This window comes from Pseudophryne corroboree, chromosome 7, assembly GCF_028390025.1.
Source record: "Pseudophryne corroboree isolate aPseCor3 chromosome 7, aPseCor3.hap2, whole genome shotgun sequence".
Lineage (NCBI taxonomy): Eukaryota > Metazoa > Chordata > Amphibia > Anura > Myobatrachidae > Pseudophryne > Pseudophryne corroboree.
In genome coordinates this window covers 16085080-16104317 of record NC_086450.1, presented here as the reverse complement: position 1 = coordinate 16104317, position 19238 = coordinate 16085080, and the positions used below count along the sequence as shown (strand labels likewise).

General features: G+C 46.4%; 1 protein-coding gene across 1 annotated transcript in view; it reads right to left on the bottom strand.

The window, feature by feature from the left end:
- PTH2R (parathyroid hormone 2 receptor) overlaps positions 1–19238 on the bottom strand; it is a 377187-nt gene that overhangs the window by 108448 nt on the left and 249501 nt on the right. Inside the window, exon 8 of the mRNA XM_063932706.1 lies at positions 15210–15270. Within this exon, the coding sequence (XP_063788776.1) occupies positions 15210–15270 (61 nt within the window). The remainder of the gene's footprint in view (positions 1–15209; positions 15271–19238) is intronic.

Below are 19238 nucleotides of genomic sequence, written 5' to 3'. Positions count from 1 at the left end.
AATGTCATAGTACAGAGCATGTCAAATCCAAAACACCAAATATCAGAAAAAAAAGGACTCCAAAACCTAAAATAAAATTGTCGGAGGAGAAGCGTAAACTTGCCAATATGCCATTTACCACACGGAGTGGCAAGGAACGGCTGAGGCCCTGGCCTATGTTCATGGCTAGTGGTTCAGCTTCACATGAGGATGGAAGCACTCAGCCTCTCGCTAGAAAAATGAAAAGACTCAAGCTGGCAAAAGCAGCACAGCAAAGAACTGTGCATTCTTCGAAATCCCAAATCCACAAGGAGAGTCCAATTGTGTCGGTTGCGATGCCTGACCTTCCCAACACTGGACGTGAAGAGCATGCGCCTTCCACCATTTGCACGCCCCCTGCAAGTGCTGGAAGGAGCACCCGCAGTCCAGTTCCTGATAGTCAGATTGAAGATGTCAGTGTTGAAGTACACCAGGATGAGGAGGATATGGGTGTTGCTGGCGCTGGGGAGGAAATTGACCAGGAGGATTCTGATGGTGAGGTGGTTTGTTTAAGTCAGGCACCCGGGGAGACACCTGTTGTCCGTGGGAGGAATATGGCCGTTGACATGCCAGGTGAAAATACCAAAAAAATCAGCTCTTCGGTGTGGAGGTATTTCACCAGAAATGCGGACAACAGGTGTCAAGCCGTGTGTTCCCTTTGTCAAGCTGTAATAAGTAGGGGTAAGGACGTTAACCACCTCGGAACATCCTCCCTTATACGTCACCTGCAGCGCATTCATAATAAGTCAGTGACAAGTTCAAAAACTTTGGGTGACAGCGGAAGCAGTCCACTGACCAGTAAATCCCTTCCTCTTGTAACCAAGCTCACGCAAACCACCCCACCAACTCCCTCAGTGTCAATTTCCTCCTTCCCCAGGAATGCCAATAGTCCTGCAGGCCATGTCACTGGCAATTCTGACGAGTCCTCTCCTGCCTGGGATTCCTCCGATGCATCCTTGCGTGTAACGCCTACTGCTGCTGGCGCTGCTGTTGTTGCCGCTGGGAGTCGATGGTCATCCCAGAGGGGAAGTCGTAAGCCCACTTGTACTACTTCCAGTAAGCAATTGACTGTTCAACAGTCCTTTGCGAGGAAGATGAAATATCACAGCAGTCATCCTACTGCAAAGCGGATAACTGAGGCCTTGGCATCCTGGGTTGTGAGAAACGTGGTTCCGGTATCCATCATTACTGCAGAGCCAACTAGAGACTTGTTGGAGGTACTGTGTCCCCGGTACCAAATACCATCTAGGTTCCATTTCTCTAGGCAGGCGATACCGAAAATGTACACAGACCTCAGAAAAAGAGTCACCAGTGTCCTAAAAAATGCAGCTGTACCCAATGTCCACTTAACCACGGACATGTGGACAAGTGGAGCAGGGCAGGGTCAGGACTATATGACTGTGACAGCCCACTGGGTAGATGTATGGACTCCCGCCGCAAGAACAGCAGCGGCGGCACCAGTAGCAGCATCTCGCAAACGCCAACTCTTTCCTAGGCAGGCTACGCTTTGTATCACCGCTTTCCAGAATACGCACACAGCTGAAAACCTCTTACGGCAACTGAGGAAGATCATCGCGGAATGGCTTACCCCAATTGGACTCTCCTGTGGATTTGTGGCATCGGACAACGCCAGCAATATTGTGTGTGCATTAAATATGGGCAAATTCCAGCACGTCCCATGTTTTGCACATACCTTGAATTTGGTGGTGCAGAATTTTTTAAAAAACGACAGGGGCGTGCAAGAGATGCTGTCGGTGGCCAGAAAAATTGCGGGACACTTTCGGCGTACAGGCACCACGTACAGAAGACTGGAGCACCACCAAAAACTACTGAACCTGCCCTGCCATCATCTGAAGCAAGAAGTGGTAACGAGGTGGAATTCAACCCTCTATATGCTTCAGAGGTTGGAGGAGCAGCAAAAGGCCATTCAAGCCTATACAATTGAGCACGATATAGGAGGTGGAATGCACCTGTCTCAAGTGCAGTGGAGAATGATTTCAACGTTGTGCAAGGTTCTGATGCCCTTTGAACTTGCCACACGTGAAGTCAGTTCAGACACTGCCAGCCTGAGTCAGGTCATTCCCCTCATCAGGCTTTTGCAGAAGAAGCTGGAGGCATTGAAGGAGGAGCTAACACGGAGCGATTCCGCTAGGCATGTGGGACTTGTGGATGCAGCCCTTAATTCGCTTAACAAGGATTCACGGGTGGTCAATCTGTTGAAATCAGAGCACTACATTTTGGCCACCGTGCTCGATCCTAGATTTAAAGCCTACCTTGGATCTCTCTTTCCGGCAGACACAAGTCTGCTGGGGTTGAAAGACCTGCTGGTGACAAAATTGTCAAGTCAAGCGGATCGCGACCTGTCAACATCTCCTCCTTCACATTCTCCCGCAACTGGGGGTGCGAGGAAAAGGCTCAGAATTCCGAGCCCACCCGCTGGCGGTGATGCAGGGCAGTCTGGAGCGACTGCTGATGCTGACATCTGGTCCGGACTGAAGGACCTGACAACGATTACGGACATGTCGTCTACTGTCACTGCATATGATTCTCTCAACATTGATAGAATGGTGGAGGATTATATGAGTGACCGCATCCAAGTAGGCACGTCACACAGTCCGTACTTATACTGGCAGGAAAAAGAGGCAATATGGAGGCCCTTGCACAAACTGGCTTTATTCTACCTAAGTTGCCCTCCCACAAGTGTGTACTCCGAAAGAGTGTTTAGTGCCGCCGCTCACCTTGTCAGCAATCGGCTATACGAGGTTACATCCAGAAAATGTGGAGAAGATGATGTTCATTAAAATGAATTATAATCAATTCCTCCGCGGAGACATTGACCAGCAGCAATTGCCTCCACAAAGTACACAGGGAGCTGAGATGGTGGATTCCAGTGGGGACGAATTGATAATCTGTGAGGAGGGGGATGTACACGGTGATATATCGGAGGGTGAAGATGAGGTGGACATCTTGCCTCTGTAGAGCCAGTTTGTGCAAGGAGAGATTAATTGCTTCTTTTTTGGGGGGGGGTCCAAACCAACCCGTCATATCAGTCACAGTCGTGTGGCAGACCCTGTCACTGAAATGATGGGTTGGTTAAAGTGTGCATGTCCTGTTTTGTTTATACAACATAAGGGTGGGTGGGAGGGCCCAAGGACAATTCCATCTTGCACCTCTTTTTTCTTTTCTTTTTCTTTGCATCATGTGCTGATTGGGGAGGGTTTTTTGGAAGGGACATCCTGCGTGACACTGCAGTGCCACTCCTAGATGGGCCCGGTGTTTGTGTCGGCCACTAGGGTCGCTAATCTTACTCACACAGTCAGCTACCTCATTGCGCCTCTTTTTTTCTTTGCGTCATGTGCTGTTTGGGGAGGGTTTTTTGGAAGGGACATCCTGCGTGACACTGCAGTGCCACTCCTAGATGGGCCCGGTGTTTGTGTCGGCCACTAGGGTCGCTAATCTTACTCACACAGCTACCTCATTGCGCCTCTTTTTTTCTTTGCGTCATGTGCTGTTTGGGGAGGGTTTTTTGGAAGGGCCATCCTGCGTGACACTGCAGTGCCACTCCTAGATGGGCCCGGTGTTTGTGTCGGCCACTAGGGTCGCTAATCTTACTCACACAGCTACCTCATTGCGCCTCTTTTTTTCTTTGCGTCATGTGCTGTTTGGGGAGGGTTTTTTGGAAGGGACATCCTGCGTGACACTGCAGTGCCACTCCTAGATGGGCTCGGTGTTTGTGTCGGCCACTAGGGTCGCTTATCTTACTCACACAGCGACCTCGGTGCAAATTTTAGGACTAAAAATAATATTGTGAGGTGTGAGGTATTCAGAATAGACTGAAAATGAGTGTAAATTATGGTTTTTGAGGTTAATAATACTTTGGGATCAAAATGACCCCCAAATTCTATGATTTAAGCTGTTTTTTAGTGTTTTTTGAAAAAAACACCCGAATCCAAAACACACCCGAATCCGACAAAAAAAATTCGGTGAGGTTTTGCCAAAACGCGTTCGAACCCAAAACACGGCCGCGGAACCGAACCCAAAACCAAAACACAAAACCCGAAAAATTTCAGGCGCTCATCTCTAATTTGGAGGCCCTTGTACAAACTGGCTTTTTTTTTACCTAAGTTGCCCCCCCTCCAGTGTGTACTCTGAAAGAGTGTTTAGTGCAGCCGCTCACCTTGTCAGCGATCGGCGTACGAGGTTACTTCCACAAAATGTGGAGAAGATGATGTTCATCAAAACGAATTATAATCAATTCCTCCGTTGAGACATTCACCAGCAATTGCCTCCAGAAAGTACACAGGGACCTGTGATGGTGGATTCCAGTGGGGACGAATTAATACTCTGTGAGGAGCAGGATGTACACAGTGAAAGGGGTGAGGAATCGGAGGATGATGATGAGGTGGACATCTTGCCTCTGTAGAGCCAGTTTGAGCAAGGAGAGATTGATTGCTTCTTTTTTTTTTTGGTGGGGGCCAAACCAACCAGTCATTTCAGCCACAGTCGTGTGGCAGACCCTGTCGCTGAAATGATGGGTTTGTTAAAGTGTGCATGTCCTGTTTATACAACATAAGGGTGGGTGTGGGAGGGCCCAAGGACAATTCCATCTTGCGCCTCTTTTTTTTTTTATTTATCTTTGCATCATGTGCTGTTTGGGGACTATTTTTTAGAAGTGCCATCCTGTCTGATACTGCAGTGCCACTCCTAGATGTGCCAGGTGTTTGTGCCGCCCTCTTGGGTCGCTTAGCTTAGTCATCCAACGACCTTGGTGCAAATTTCAGGACTAAAAATAATATTGTGAGGTGTGAGGTGTTCAGAATAGACTAGAAATGAATGGAAATTATGGTTATTGCGGTTAATAATACTATGGGATCAAAATTACCCCCAAATTCTATGATTTAAGCTCTTTTTGAGTGGTTTTTGAAAAAAAACACCCGAATCCAAAACACACCTGAATCCTACAAAAAAATTTCAGGGAGTTTTTGCCAAAACGCGTCCGAATCCAAAACACGGCTGCGGAAGCGAAACCAAAACCAAAACACAAAACCCAAAATATTTCCAGTGCACATCTCTAGCGCTAAGGGCTGCTGGGAGCTGCAGTTTATTTAGTGCGTCTACTACCCTGTAATGCATCGCGTTGGGACACCGGCGCTAACAATAGTGACTGGCTGGCAGAACTGACTGACTCACTGAATTAATGAAAAAGGTGAGAGTGCTGTGCAGTGTCAGTGACACTGCACACCCACTGTACTGCACAGCACTGTCACCTTTTACATTCATTCACCAGACATTACCCTCCGCGATATCACCCACTCTATCCGTTACATCAGCCCTCTCTGGGCTTCCAGGCCGGCAGCCCAGGTGCTGTGTTGGGAAATCAGGGCCTCTGGGGATCTGGGCGCGGCTGTGGCTGGGAGGCACTTCTGTGACCTGACACGAAGAGGAGGCTCCGGCGCTCCGAGAGTATGCGGCACAGGGAGGGCTATGAAAGCCTTCCACTGTGCCGCTTTCATACACATACACATGCACCTGCGCCGCAGCTAGGGAGTAGGGATTGTTCATGCGGGAGGGGGCAGGCGGACTGGCAGCAGGACATAGGACGCTGCAGTAAAAGGATTCCCCCCCCCCCCCATCTACAGCACAGAGACTTGCTGCAGATGCAGTGGCATACCCTCCATCTGCACCTTTTTGGCAGGTACAGGACCTTTTTTTTATGGTCTGTACCAATTTTGGGCTTTCCAAACTTCCATTGAAAGTATAGGAAAGGGGGCATGGCCACGCCGCTGTACCCGTGGCCACATTCCCTTTTCGAATTTGCACCGATTTTTATGTGTAAATTGTTGGGGGGTATGTTGCTGCAGATGCAGTGGGCCTATTTTGTGGTGTGGACCTGGAGCTGCAGCTCCATCAGCCCCATTGTTAATCCTACTCTGGCAACACACAGCAGCCAAAGGGCAGAGCTTCCCATTAGATGTAACCTGTGTGGGAGGGCGTTTCTAGCCCAATCCGCTGTGGACTGGGTGTGATTTACTTGCTGCTAACCCAATGAGAGCTCCTAGCCACGCCCAGCGTTATACACACAGTCACAGAGTGACAGATATGGGCTATTATATAGGAGATGTTCCCATAACACCACAAATACTTAAGGTAGTATATGTTACTTTTCACGGCTATTCACGTTAATCACTACTGCACAAAGGGGATCATTCCGAGTTGTTCGCTCGCTAGCTGCTTTTAGCAGCATTGCACACGCTAGGCCGCCGCCCTCTGGGAGTGTATCTTAGCATAGCAGAATAGCGAACAAAAGATTAGCAGAATTGCTACTGAATAATTTACTTGCAGTTTCTGAGTAGCTCCAGACCTACTCCTAGATTGCGATCAGCTCGGTCCGTTTAGTTCCTGGTTTGACGTCACATAAACGCCCTGCGTTCGGCCAGCCACTCCCTTGTTTCCCTGACATGCCTGCGTTTTTTAGCACACTCCCGGGAAACACTCAGTTACCACCCAGAAACGCCCCTTTCCTGTCAATCATTCACCAATCAGCAGTGCGACTGAAAAGCGCCACACGAACAACAGCAAAACTGCTAAGTTTTTAGTTAAATAACTAAGCGCATGCGCGCTGCGTACCATGCGCATGCGCATTTAGCAACAAATCGCAGCATAGCGAAAATCGGCAACGAGCGAACAACTCGGAATGACCACCAAAATGCACAGATTTTGGGCATTGAGAAAGAATGGGAGTAATGAAAACTCTTAACCATTGCTCTTACTGTGTTATATATAACTTTGGAGTATATATGGTCATAGAGGAGGGTGAAAGTAATAAAAGTGCAATCCTCCTTTAACATCATTAAATCTTGTTTAATTGGGACAAATTGCCACACCTAGGGTCATTTCCTATCTAAGTACAAATCAAACCTGCCTACTCTCCCGGAATGGCCGAGAGGCTCCTGAAAATCATATGGTGCTCCCGGACTCCTGCAAGTCTCCCAGCTAGGTGTCATCCACCCGTACCACCCCCCAGCTCATGGCTTTAGCCAGGATACCCTCCTGTGGTTGTCATGATCCAGAGGTCTTATAACTTGAATCGCATTGCCGTGCCCCCCCCCCCCCCCCCGTCTCGTAATGCCAGTGACCTTAGCATTGTGTAGTGGGAAGCGGGGCCATTATGAGGTGGTAATGCTCTCCTGCCCCCAGTTCAACCACTATTTGGCATCACATCGTCCGTTCCCCCATGGTTCACCATGCCCCGTGCTCTCCTAACCTGGCAGCCAGAATGTACACATGTATGGTACAAATACCTGCTGGTATTTTGCCTGCAGTGAGATTCTATAAAGGGCCAGTGTATGGATTGGGATAGACAGGAATAGACAGCAATATTGCACTCTCACAGGTCCACCTTCCATTAGAGCGCACACAGTGTATTGCATATTTCTCTGAGGCAGAAGAGCTTTTGTATGAATTACTGAGACTATTGTTACTCGAAATACATGTATCTACCTTCCAGATGAGGAAAAAGGTGAAAACATATTGTACTGCCTCCAGGACTAAAACATACTCAATACAGAAACCATCCTAGTGACACATACTGTATAAAAACATTGAGAATCCCAACCACCGCCAAACAAAAACACTGAGCATCACAGTGACCACCATACTGTACAGAGAGCCTCACAGTGACACCTATGCAATACAGAGACAATCCTCATAGTCAGTGACAATACTGTAAGTACTTGGGTACATTTTAGAAAATGATGCATTTTGCACATTGAAGTATTATTGACTACAAAAATGTGAAAGGTAACATTGCAACAACATGAAAGTTTTACAAGTCTTGCCAGCAAAGTTTTAGCAACCTGCAATGGGCTTAATTCAGACCGGATCGCTGTGGTGTAAAATCACCCAGCGGCCGATTATCGAATGACTGCGCATGTGTACGGATCATAATGCGCAGGCGCGAGGACAAACTGCGAAAAATCCTGCATTTTTTTTGTTCACTAAGCGAACGCAGGTTGATTAACAGGAAGTGGGCATTTGGGGGTGGTGACTGGCCGTTTTCTGGTAGTGACAGAAAAAACGCAGGTGTTCCCAAGCGTTTTCAGGGCAGGTGTGTGACGTCAGCTCCGGCCCCCGATCAGCTTGTCTGTATAGCACTGTAGGAGTAAGTCCTGGGCTGCGCACACACTGCACAGACTGGAAAATCCATTTAATGGTGAGTGATTTGCGAATGGATTTGCGGCTGGCTGGCGTTTTCAAAGCTTTTCGCATGGCGTACGCAGACTTGCACGGGGCGGGTATTCACTCTGCAAATTTGCAGGGGAACGATCAGGTCTAATTTAGGCACATTGTGCAACTAACTCCTCTGTCACATGCACCCGGTTACGATGATGCTTTCCTGCAGAACGCGAACAACCACACAAAAAAAGAAAACACTCAACGAAAGGTATGGGTGGGCTCACAGTATCCAAAAAGGATCCAGCGGCAAACGCAGGATTTGCATGGGGGAATTCCAGAACTGGGTGGAGCCAAGCACGGGGGTGGGGACTGAGGTGACCCAGTATATGCTGGGTCCTTAAAACTAGTGTGTCTGTCTGTGTGTGTGTGTGTATATATACTAGTGATGTGCACCGGACATTTTTCGGGTTTTGTGTTTTGGTTTTGGATTCGGTTCCGCGGCCGTGTTTTGGATTCGGATGCGTTTTGGCAAAACCTCCCTGAAAATTTTTTGTTGTATTCGGGTGTCTTTTGGATTCGGGTGTTTTTTTACAAAAAACCCTCAAAAACAGCTTAAATCATAGAATTTGGGGGTCATTTTGATCCCATAGTATTATTAACCTCAATAACCATAATTTCCACTCATTTTCAGTCTATTCTGAACACCTCACACCTCACAATATTATTTTTATTCCTAAAATTTGCACCGAGGTCGCTGGATGGCTAAGCTAAGCGACACAAGTGGCCGACACAAACACCTGGCCCATCTAGGAGTGGCACTGCAGTGTCAGGCAGGATGGCACTTCAAAAAAATTGTCCCCAAACAGCACATGATGCAAAGAAAAAAAGAGGCGCACCAAGGTCGCTGTGTGACTAAGCTAGGCAACACAAGTGGCCGACACAAACACCTGGCCCATCTAGGAGTGGCACTGCAGTGTCAGACAGGATGGCACTTCAAAAAAATAGTCCCCAAACAGCACATGATGCAAAGAAAAAAAGAGGCGCACCAAGGTCGCTGTGTGACTAAGCTAAGCGACACAAGTGGCCGACACAAACACCTGGGCCATCTAGGATTGGCACTGCAGTGTCAGGCAGGATGGCACTTCAAAAAAATTGTCCCCAAACAGCACATGATGCAAAGAAAAATGAAAGAAAAAAGAGGTGCAAGATGGAATTATCCTTGGGCCCTCCCACCCACCCTTATGTTGTATAAACAGGACATACACACTTTAACGTACCCATCATTTCAGCGACAGGGTCTGCCACATGACTGTGACTGAAATGACTGGTTGGTTTGGGCCCCCACCAAAAAAGAAGCAATCAATCTCTCCTTGCACAAACTGGCTCTACAGAGGCAAGATGTCCACCTCATCATCATCCTCCGATTCCTCACGCATTTCACTGTGTACATCCCCATCCTCACAGATTATTAATTCGTCCCCACTGGAATCCACCATCTCAGGTCCCTGTGTACTTTCTGGAGGCAATTGCTGGTGAATGTCTCCATGGAGGAATTGATTATAATTCATTTTGATGAACATCATCTTCTCCACATTTTCTGGAAGTAACCTCGTACGCCGATTGCTGACAAGGTGAGCGGCTGCACTAAACACTCTTTCGGAGTACACACTGGAGGGAGGGCAACTTAGGTAGAATAAAGCCAGTTTGTGCAAGGGCCTCCAAATTGCCTCTTTTTCCTGCCAGTATACGTACGGACTGTCTGACGTGCCTACTTGGATGCGGTCACTCATATAATCCTCCATCATTCTTTCAATGGTGAGAGAATCATATGCAGTGACAGTAGACGACATGTCAGTAATCGTTGGCAGGTCCTTCAGTCCAGACCAGATGTCAGCACTCGCTCCAGACTGCTCTGCATCACCGCCAGCGGGTGGGCTCGGAATTCTTAGTCTTTTCCTCGCACCCCCAGTTGCGGGAGAATGTGAAGGAGGAGCTGTTGACGGGTCACGTTCCGCTTGACTTGACAATTTTCTCACCAGCAGGTCTTTGAACCTCTGCAGACTTGTGTCTGCTGGAAAGAGAGATACAATGTAGGTTTTAAATCTAGGATCGAGCACAGTGGCCAAAATGTAGTGCTCTGATTTCAACAGATTGACCACCCGTGAATCCTGGTTAAGCGAATTAAGGGCTCCATCCACAAGTCCCACATGCCTAGCGGAATCGCTCTGTTTTAGCTCCTCCTTCAATGTCTCCAGCTTCTTCTGCAAAAGCCTGATGAGGGGAATGACCTGACTCAGGCTGGCAGTGTCTGAACTGACGTCACGTGTGGCAAGTTCAAAGGGTTGCAGAACCTTGCACAACGTTGAAATCATTCTCCACTGCGCTTGCGTCAGGTGCATTCCCCCTCCTTTGCCGATATCGTGGGCAGATGTATAGGCTTGAATGGCCTTTTGCTGCTCCTCCATCCTCTGAAGCATATAAAGGGTTGAATTCCACCTCGTTACCACCTCTTGCTTCAGATGATGGCAGGGCAGGTTCAGGAGTGTTTGCTGGTGCTCCAGTCTTCGGCACGCGGTGGCTGAATGCTGAAAGTGGCCCGCAATTCTTCGGGCCACCGACAGCATCTCTTGCACGCCCCTGTCGTTTTTTAAATAATTCTGCACACCAAATTCAATGTATGTGCAAAACATGGGACGTGCTGGAATTTGCCCAGATGTAATGCACGCACAATATTGCTGGCGTTGTCCGATGTCACAAATCCCCAGGAGAGTCCAATTGGGGTAAGCCATTCTGCGATGATGTTCCTCAGTTTCCGTAAGAGGTTGTCAGCTGTGTGCCTCTTATGGAAAGCGGTGATACAAAGCGTAGCCTGCCTAGGAACGAGTTGGCGTTTGCGAGATGCTGCTACTGGTGCCGCAGCTGCTGTTCTTGCTGCGGGAGGCAATACATCTACCCAGTGGGCTGTCACAGTCATATAGTTCTTAGTCTGCCCTGCTCCACTTGTCCACATGTCCGTGGTTAAGTGGACATTGGGTACAACTGTATTTTTTAGGACACTGGTGACTCTTTTTCTGACGTCTGTGTACATTTTCGGTATCGCCTGCCTAGAGAAATGGAACCTAGATGGTATTTGGTACCGGGGACACAGTACCTCAATCAAGTCTCTAGTTGCCTGTGAATTAACGGTGGATACCGGAACCACGTTTCTCACCACCCAGGCTGACAAGACCTGAGTTTTCCGCTTTGCAGCAGGATGACTGCTGTGATATTTCATCTTCCTCGCAAAGGACAGTTGGACAGTCAATTGCTTACTGGAAGTAGTACAAGTGGTCTTCCGACTTCCCCTCTGGGATGACGATCGACTCCCAGCAGCAACAACAGCAGTGCCAGCAGCAGTAGGCGTTACACTCAAGGATGCATCGGAGGAATCCCAGGCAGGAGAGGACTCGTCAGACTTGCCAGTGACATGGCCGGCAGGACTATTGGCTTTCCTGTGTAAGGTGGAAATTGACACTGAGGGAGTTGGTGGTGTGGTTTGCAGGAGCTTGGTTACAAGAGGAAGGGATTTAGTGGTCAGTGGACTGCTTCCGCTGTCATCCAAAGTTTTTGAACTTGTCACTGACTTCTGATGAATGCGGACCAGGTGACGTATAAGGGAGGATGTTCCTAGGTGGTTAACATCCTTACCCCTACTTATTACAGCTTGACAAAGGCAACACACGGCTTGACACCTGTTGTCCGCATTTGTAATAAAATAATTCCACACCGAAGAAGTGATTTTTTTTTGTATTTTGACCAGGCATGTCAATGGCCATATTCGTCCCACGGACAACAGGTGTCTCCCCGGGTGCCTGACTTAAACAAACCACCTCACCATCAGAATCTTCCTTGTCAATTTCCTCCCCAGCGCCAGCAACACCCATATCCTCATCCTGGTGTACTTCAACAGTGACATCTTCAATTTGACTATCAGGAACTGGACTGCGGGTGCTCCTTCCAGCACTTGCAGGGGGCGTGCAAATGGTGGAAGGCGCAAGCTCTTCCCGTCCAGTGTTGGGAAGGTCAGGCATCGCAACCGACACAATTGGACTCTCCTTGGGGATTTGTGATTTAGAAGAACGCACAGTTCTTTGCTGTGCTTTTGCCAGCTTAAGTCTTTTCATTTTTCTAGCGAGAGGATGAGTGCTTCCATCCTCATGTGAATCTGAACCACTAGCCATTCCTTGCCACTCCGTGTCGTAAATGGCATATTGGCAAGTTTACACTTCTCATCAGACGCTTTCAATTTTGATTTTTGGGTAATTTTACTGAACTTTTGTTTTTTGGATTTTACATGCTCTCTACTATGACATTGGGCATCGGCCTTGGGAGACAACGTTGATGGCATTTCATTGTCTCGGCCATGACTAGTGGCAGCTGCTTCAGCACGAGGTGGAAGTGGATCTTGATCTTTCCCTATTTTAATCTCCATATTTTTGATCTCCATTTTTTAATGTGTGGAATTATATGCCAGTATCAATAGCAATGGCCTACTACTGTATATACTGCGCACAACTGAAATGCACCACAGGTATGGATGGATAGTATACTTGACGACACAGAGGTAGGTAGAGCAGTGGCCTTCCGTACCGTACTGCTATATATACTGGTGGTCACTGTCAGCAAACTGCAAAACTAAAATGCACCACAGGTATAGAATCTAGATGGATAGTATACTTGACAACACAGAGGTAGGTAGAGCAGTGGCTTTCCGTACCGTACTGTCAGCAAAACTCTGCACTGTACTCCTCCTATATAATACTGCTGGTCCCCAGTCCCCACAATAAAGCAGTGTGAGCACAGATATATGCAGCACACTGAGCACAGATATGGAGTGTTTTTCAGGCAGACAACGTATACTGGTGGTCACTGTCAGCAAAACTCTGCACTGTACTCCTCCTATATAATATACTGGTGGTCCCCAGTCCCCACAATAAAGCAGTGTGAGCACAGATATATGCAGCACACTGAGCACAGATATGGAGTGTTTTTCAGGCAGACAACGTATACTGGTGGTCACTGTTAGCAAAACTCTGCACTGTACTCCTCCTATATAATACAGCTGCTCCCCAGTCCCCACAATTAAGCAGTGTGAGCACAGATATATGCAGCACACTGAGCACAGATATGGAGTGTTTTTCAGGCAGACAACGTATACTGGTGGTCACTGTCAGCAAAACTCTGCACTGTACTCCTCCTATATAATATACTGATGGTCCCCAGTCCCCACAATAAAGCAGTGTGAGCACAGATATATGCAGCACACTGAGCACAGATATGGAGTGTTTTTCAGGCAAACAACGTATACTGGTGGTCACTGTCAGCAAAACTCTACACTGTACTGTAAGCACAAATATTTTTGCATCAAGATTAATAAACGGAGAGGACGCCAGCCACGTCCTCTCCCTAACATTTCCAATGCACGAGTGAAAATGGCAGCGACGCGCGGCTGCTTATATAGAATCCGAATCTCGCGAGAATCCGACAGCGGGATGATGACGTTCGGGCGCGCTCGGGTTAACCGAGCCATACAGGAGAATCCGAGTATGCCACGGACCCGTGTAAAATGGGTGAAGTTCGGGGGGGTTCGGTTTCCGAGGAACCGAACCCTCTCATCACTAATATATACATATACATATCTACACATATATATATACTGTATATACACCTATATATTCATATATAAATATACATACATATACACATATACAGTACATATATACATAGCATATTAAACATGCATACATATATATATATATATATATATATACACATACAGTACACGTATATAAACACACATGTATATATATCATATGTGTGTGTGTTTATATGTATGTATATACATGTGTATATATGTATGCACATGGATATATATGTACTATAAGTAAAATAAAGTAAACTTTTATTAAGCACTTACAAGTGCCACCAGGAAGACAGCAGGCTGCAGAGGACGCTAGACAGCCATTAATAATACTCATGCAGCAACAACAACAAACATTTTTTTATTTATTTGTTGGTGGAGGGGGGGTTTCTGGGTGCACGGAAACCCCCCCCCCTGCGTGCGCCACTGAGATCCAACATGTTTCCTATTGGATCACACTTCCTTCACCCTCAGGGGAAAATGGATCAAACAAGCGGTACTGTTGGACACATAAACAGTGGCATCACTAGGAGGTTGCAGGCTGCACCGGGTCTGGTGATACTATCCGAGTCGCTAACTCATAAAAAAAAATCGATGGGTGCGGGTGACGGTGAGTAGGCGCAGCTACCCTACTGACACCACTGAACATAAAGTTACTTTAAAGTAGAGATGAGCGGGTTCGGTTTTACTCGGATTTACTCAGGAATTTCGGGTTTTGCTTATTGGCTATCCAAAACGCGTGACATCCGTGATCCAATAAGATGCCGTTTCGAGCCCCGAGTAAATCTGAGTGAAACCGAACCCGCACATCTATACTTTAAAGTAGATGAAGGGGTGGTCCATACGTAATGTTGTACCAAACAGTAAATGGAGGCAATATATAACAGTACGTTTTACTGATCATGCACATTTTAGCCACGGTACAAGCTGCATGAACAATCCCGCAGTGTCTGGTCAGACATACAATACACATGGAGATTAAAAGCGTGTTCCTATTTATGCGTAGTGCTGTATGGCTATCCATTCCATAATATGGCCATACAATGTTTCCCAATTTCTAAAGCTTGTAAACAGACAAGAGAACTCGTTTCTAACGCACCACGGTATAATGCAAAGAGCAAAGGGGACCATACACAATCAATGGAGTCATTTAAAAGAAATAGGCTTTTCATAGATAATGCAATGCTCTGTAAATTGAAAGGTGAAACAAATCATTTGTTTCCTAAGTGAAAAGATAGGTTTGGACAGGCACGGAAATCTTAGGTGATGGAGGTCACAGACATTAAATTCAACATTGTCTTGAAATATTGCTGGTTACAGAAATGTAGTGTCTTACCTTGCATCTGCTAAAGATGCCCGTACCACGGCCCACACTACTACAAACATGGCTGGAAAACCTAGAATGACAAGAATATGGCACAGGTTGTCAGTAGTTGTATGTGATCAGAATTAACTTAAATGTAGTGCTGCTTGGTTTTTTTAATCTGCACAATTTATCTCCAGAACTTATCTCCAGTGGTGGCTCCGGAAGTGACGCTGCAGCGCAGTCCATAACTCAAATAGGTGAGCCACGCCAACTGCCGCCCCAAACTGCGCTGCAGCCCCACCCACCTCTGCAGCCATCACTGCTCATCTCCATTTAAATTAACAGCCAAAATACATATTTACCATGCATGGAAACACCTACTGTATAAACAAAAATGTAGTGACCATAATACCTATATTGGGGGTTATTCAGGTTTGTTGGCTTACCCAAAAAGCCTACTAATGGACAAAACCATGTGCACTGCAGGTGGGGCATATGTAACATGTGCAGAGAGAATTGGATTTGAGTGGGGTGTGTTCAAACTGAAATCTAAGTTGCAGTGTAAAAATAAAGTAGCCAGTATTTACTTAAATTTCAGTTTGAACACACCCCATGCAAATCTAACTCTCTCTGCACATGTTACATCTGCCCCCCTGCAGTGCAGCATGGTTTTGCCCATTATCGGGCTTTTGGGGTTTGGTAACAAACATGAATAAGCCCCTTTATGTGAAAGACTTTTATTGCTTTGGTTTATTGTAGTGGAAGTGGATCCAAGACAAATGACACAACATACAAGCAGATGTCGATGGAGTAAAACAGTGCTGTTAGTCACTTGTCTTCTGCCAGCAGTAATACATCTTTCCTTCAAGCGACTGCAGTATATACTGTATATAATATATAGAGCTGAACGGCAGGGGAGTGAGCTATAGATGTTATGTTGGATGATACATTTTCTATAACATCACTGGGGACCCAGACATGATACAATATTACAGTAGTTTTCATGTCCTGGAGACTTATCTTTGGAAATACTGACACCACTAGTGATATGTGGTAATTCGCAGAGGAAAGCCATAATGGCGCAAGGGTATGAATTCTGCTCTTTAACAATTTTACGGTTCAGGGACAATTTTAAGCAATACACGGCCTGACCATATTACCAATTACAGCATCATATCCAAGTTGTATATGTTTTTCTATTTCTAGGACTTCAAGGGCATACAGTACTTTACTTCTTGTTCCTTGAAGAAAACAGTACACAAGAGCAAAATTCTCCACCTGACATTTTTGGATTTGTTTCGATACTATAATGCTCACAATGCATTTATATGGAAATTCAGTTCCAACTTTCCTCATGTACAGTATGTACCTGCAGCCGTTACATATGGGTGGTCATTCCGAGTTGTTCGCTCGCTAGCAGTTTTTAGCAGCCGTGCAAATGCTATGCCGCCGCCCACTGGGAGTGTATTTTAGCTTAGCAGAAGTGCGAACGAAAGGATCGCAGAGCGGCTACAAAAAAAATTATGTGCAGTTTTAGAGTAGCTCCAGACCTACTCAGCGCTTGCGATCACTTCAGACTGTTCAGTTCCTGTATTGACATCACAAACACGCCCTGCGTTCGCCTAGCCACGCCTGCGTTTTTCCTGGCACGCCTGCGTTTTTCCGAACACTCCCTGAAAACGGTCAGTTGACACCCAGAAACGCCCTCTTCCTGTCAATCACGCTGCGGCCAGCAGTGGGACTGGAAAGCTTCACTAGACCTTGTGTAAAACTGCATCGGCCATTGCGAAAGCACGTCGTGCGTGCGCATTGCGCCGCATATGCATGCGCAGAAGTACCTTTTTTTGCTTCATCGCTGCACAGCGAGCATTTTCAGCTAGCGATCAACTCGGAATGACCCGCATTGTTCTGACTTTTCTCAGTCCTAATCTCAAATATCTACTCGCCGGTACACTTTATATATGCCCGAGAACCTTCCCTGATGACGCCATTTGGGGAAATGCAGACAGGATGCTTATTTGATTTTTTTTCTCAAGCAATAAAATCCTAAACTTCATTTTTGTTAAAGCGTTTTTAAAAAATAAATCCTAATCCCACTCATTCTGTTAATATGGATAATGATGGAGTCTATAAGAAAATAAACGCTGTTACATATTTCAAGCTGCACCCAGTTCTGCAGTGGTAGCATATATATCTGGTTTATGCCCATAGTAAATATGAGCGTATACACTTATAAATTAAATTAAACATTCTGTCTGGCATGGTTGCATCAGACTATACCAGGCTGGGATTTACGTGCCATGGTCGCATCTGATGCGATCAATGCCCACTGGGCGGCTGTTGGAAGATAATCTTCCTGCAGCCACCATTCTCAGACGGACCTCCCAGCCTCTCTGCATCCGTGGCTCCACCACAAGTTATCCTGTTCACTGTGGCCAGCAGTGATCATGCAGAACATGGCATTCCTCCCCCCCCCCCTCCCCTGTGGCTGGGGTCATCGTTGCTGCTGCTTGTGTATATACCTGGCGGCTGCAGACAGCAACAGCCACCGGGAAGCCAGTGCAGGGAAACGGATGATCTGTCTCCCGTAACACATGTTCCGCTGCGCTCTGCATAATGGGGCAGGGTAGAAATGCCTATTGGGGGTAGGGGAAATTGAATCAATATGGTCAGAGCCGGCCCTAACCAATATGATGCCCTAGGCTAGATTTTGACTGGTGCCCCCTAGCACCGCCGCTAGTTCTGCAGGAGATGCCTGGCATGAGTCAGTTGGCAGCTCTGCTAACGTCGGACGCCTTTTGTTTACGAAAATGCATCTTATTGTGGCTATGATGCACAAGCAGCTTCTGCTGATTAAAATTGTATACAGCATGCCTATATTCTGTGTGCGACTGCGGCTGTATCTGCATACGAAATGCTACATTACAGTGATTTCCAGGAATACACTGCAACGTGGCATTTCGTATGCAGATACAGCCGCAGTCACACACAGAATATAGGCATGCCACATATCATTTTAATCAGCAGAAGCTGCTGGTGCCCCTAAGCATACCAAATGCCCTAGGCATTTGCCTAGTTTGCCTATGCCTATGGCCGGCTCTGAATATGATGCTAGGGAGGATGCAGGTGTAGAAGTATAATGATAATAAAAATGTCACTGGCCTCATGAGGAGGGGGGTTAGGAAGAGATATTATATAATGGGGACCTATGGGGGATGGGGGTGGGGTATATATATTTAAAAAATAATATAAAATAAATAATAAAAAAACCATAAAGAAATAAAAATATATATATATGGTGTGTATGATATGTCTTGATAAAGGGGCGTAAGCTCCGAAACGTCGATGATTCATCTTTATTTCTGAGTGTTGTATTTTTTGCCCCGCCGAGTGCCTTTAATTGCTTCCTCTTTGGACTTGTATATATATATATATATATATATATATCTATCTGTCCTTGCATAGATGCACTCTCCTGTTCAACATGTAGGGTGCAACATTAATAGTCCCATCTCTGCGACCTCCAATATCTCCAAAAACAAGTGCACTCACTACTTCTTTAAATTCCAAAGTTTCACAGTTATTTTATTCAATTCAATCTGCAGGTTCAGTTGTATCAGTAAATTCCATACATGACCATGTCCATATAGGAGTCAAAACACCGCTCCAAATTTATCCATCTTGTCAATGCAAATCAATCAAGCATATTATGAACATCTGAAAAATATCAGTGGTGCAGCTCCATTTGTATATGGTTTTCACATGTCATGGATTGGTAATACATCATGTCTTTTGTTATGTCTGTCGACTTCGGCAGCTTTTCGTGCCGTAAAAGACCCACATCTAGAACATATCAAACATAAATACATACAGTTATAAACTTGGACGAATGAGTGTCACATCAGCGAGATCTCTGCACAACCTGTAGCTACCTGGTCCGCCGTACTCCTCGGCGTGCGTTCCACCGTCCTGCGCATGTCCACGCTCAGTACGGACGTTCGAGATCTAAATCCCTTCACTCCGGTCACATGGTGCGTTACGAACACTCCCCTCTTACAG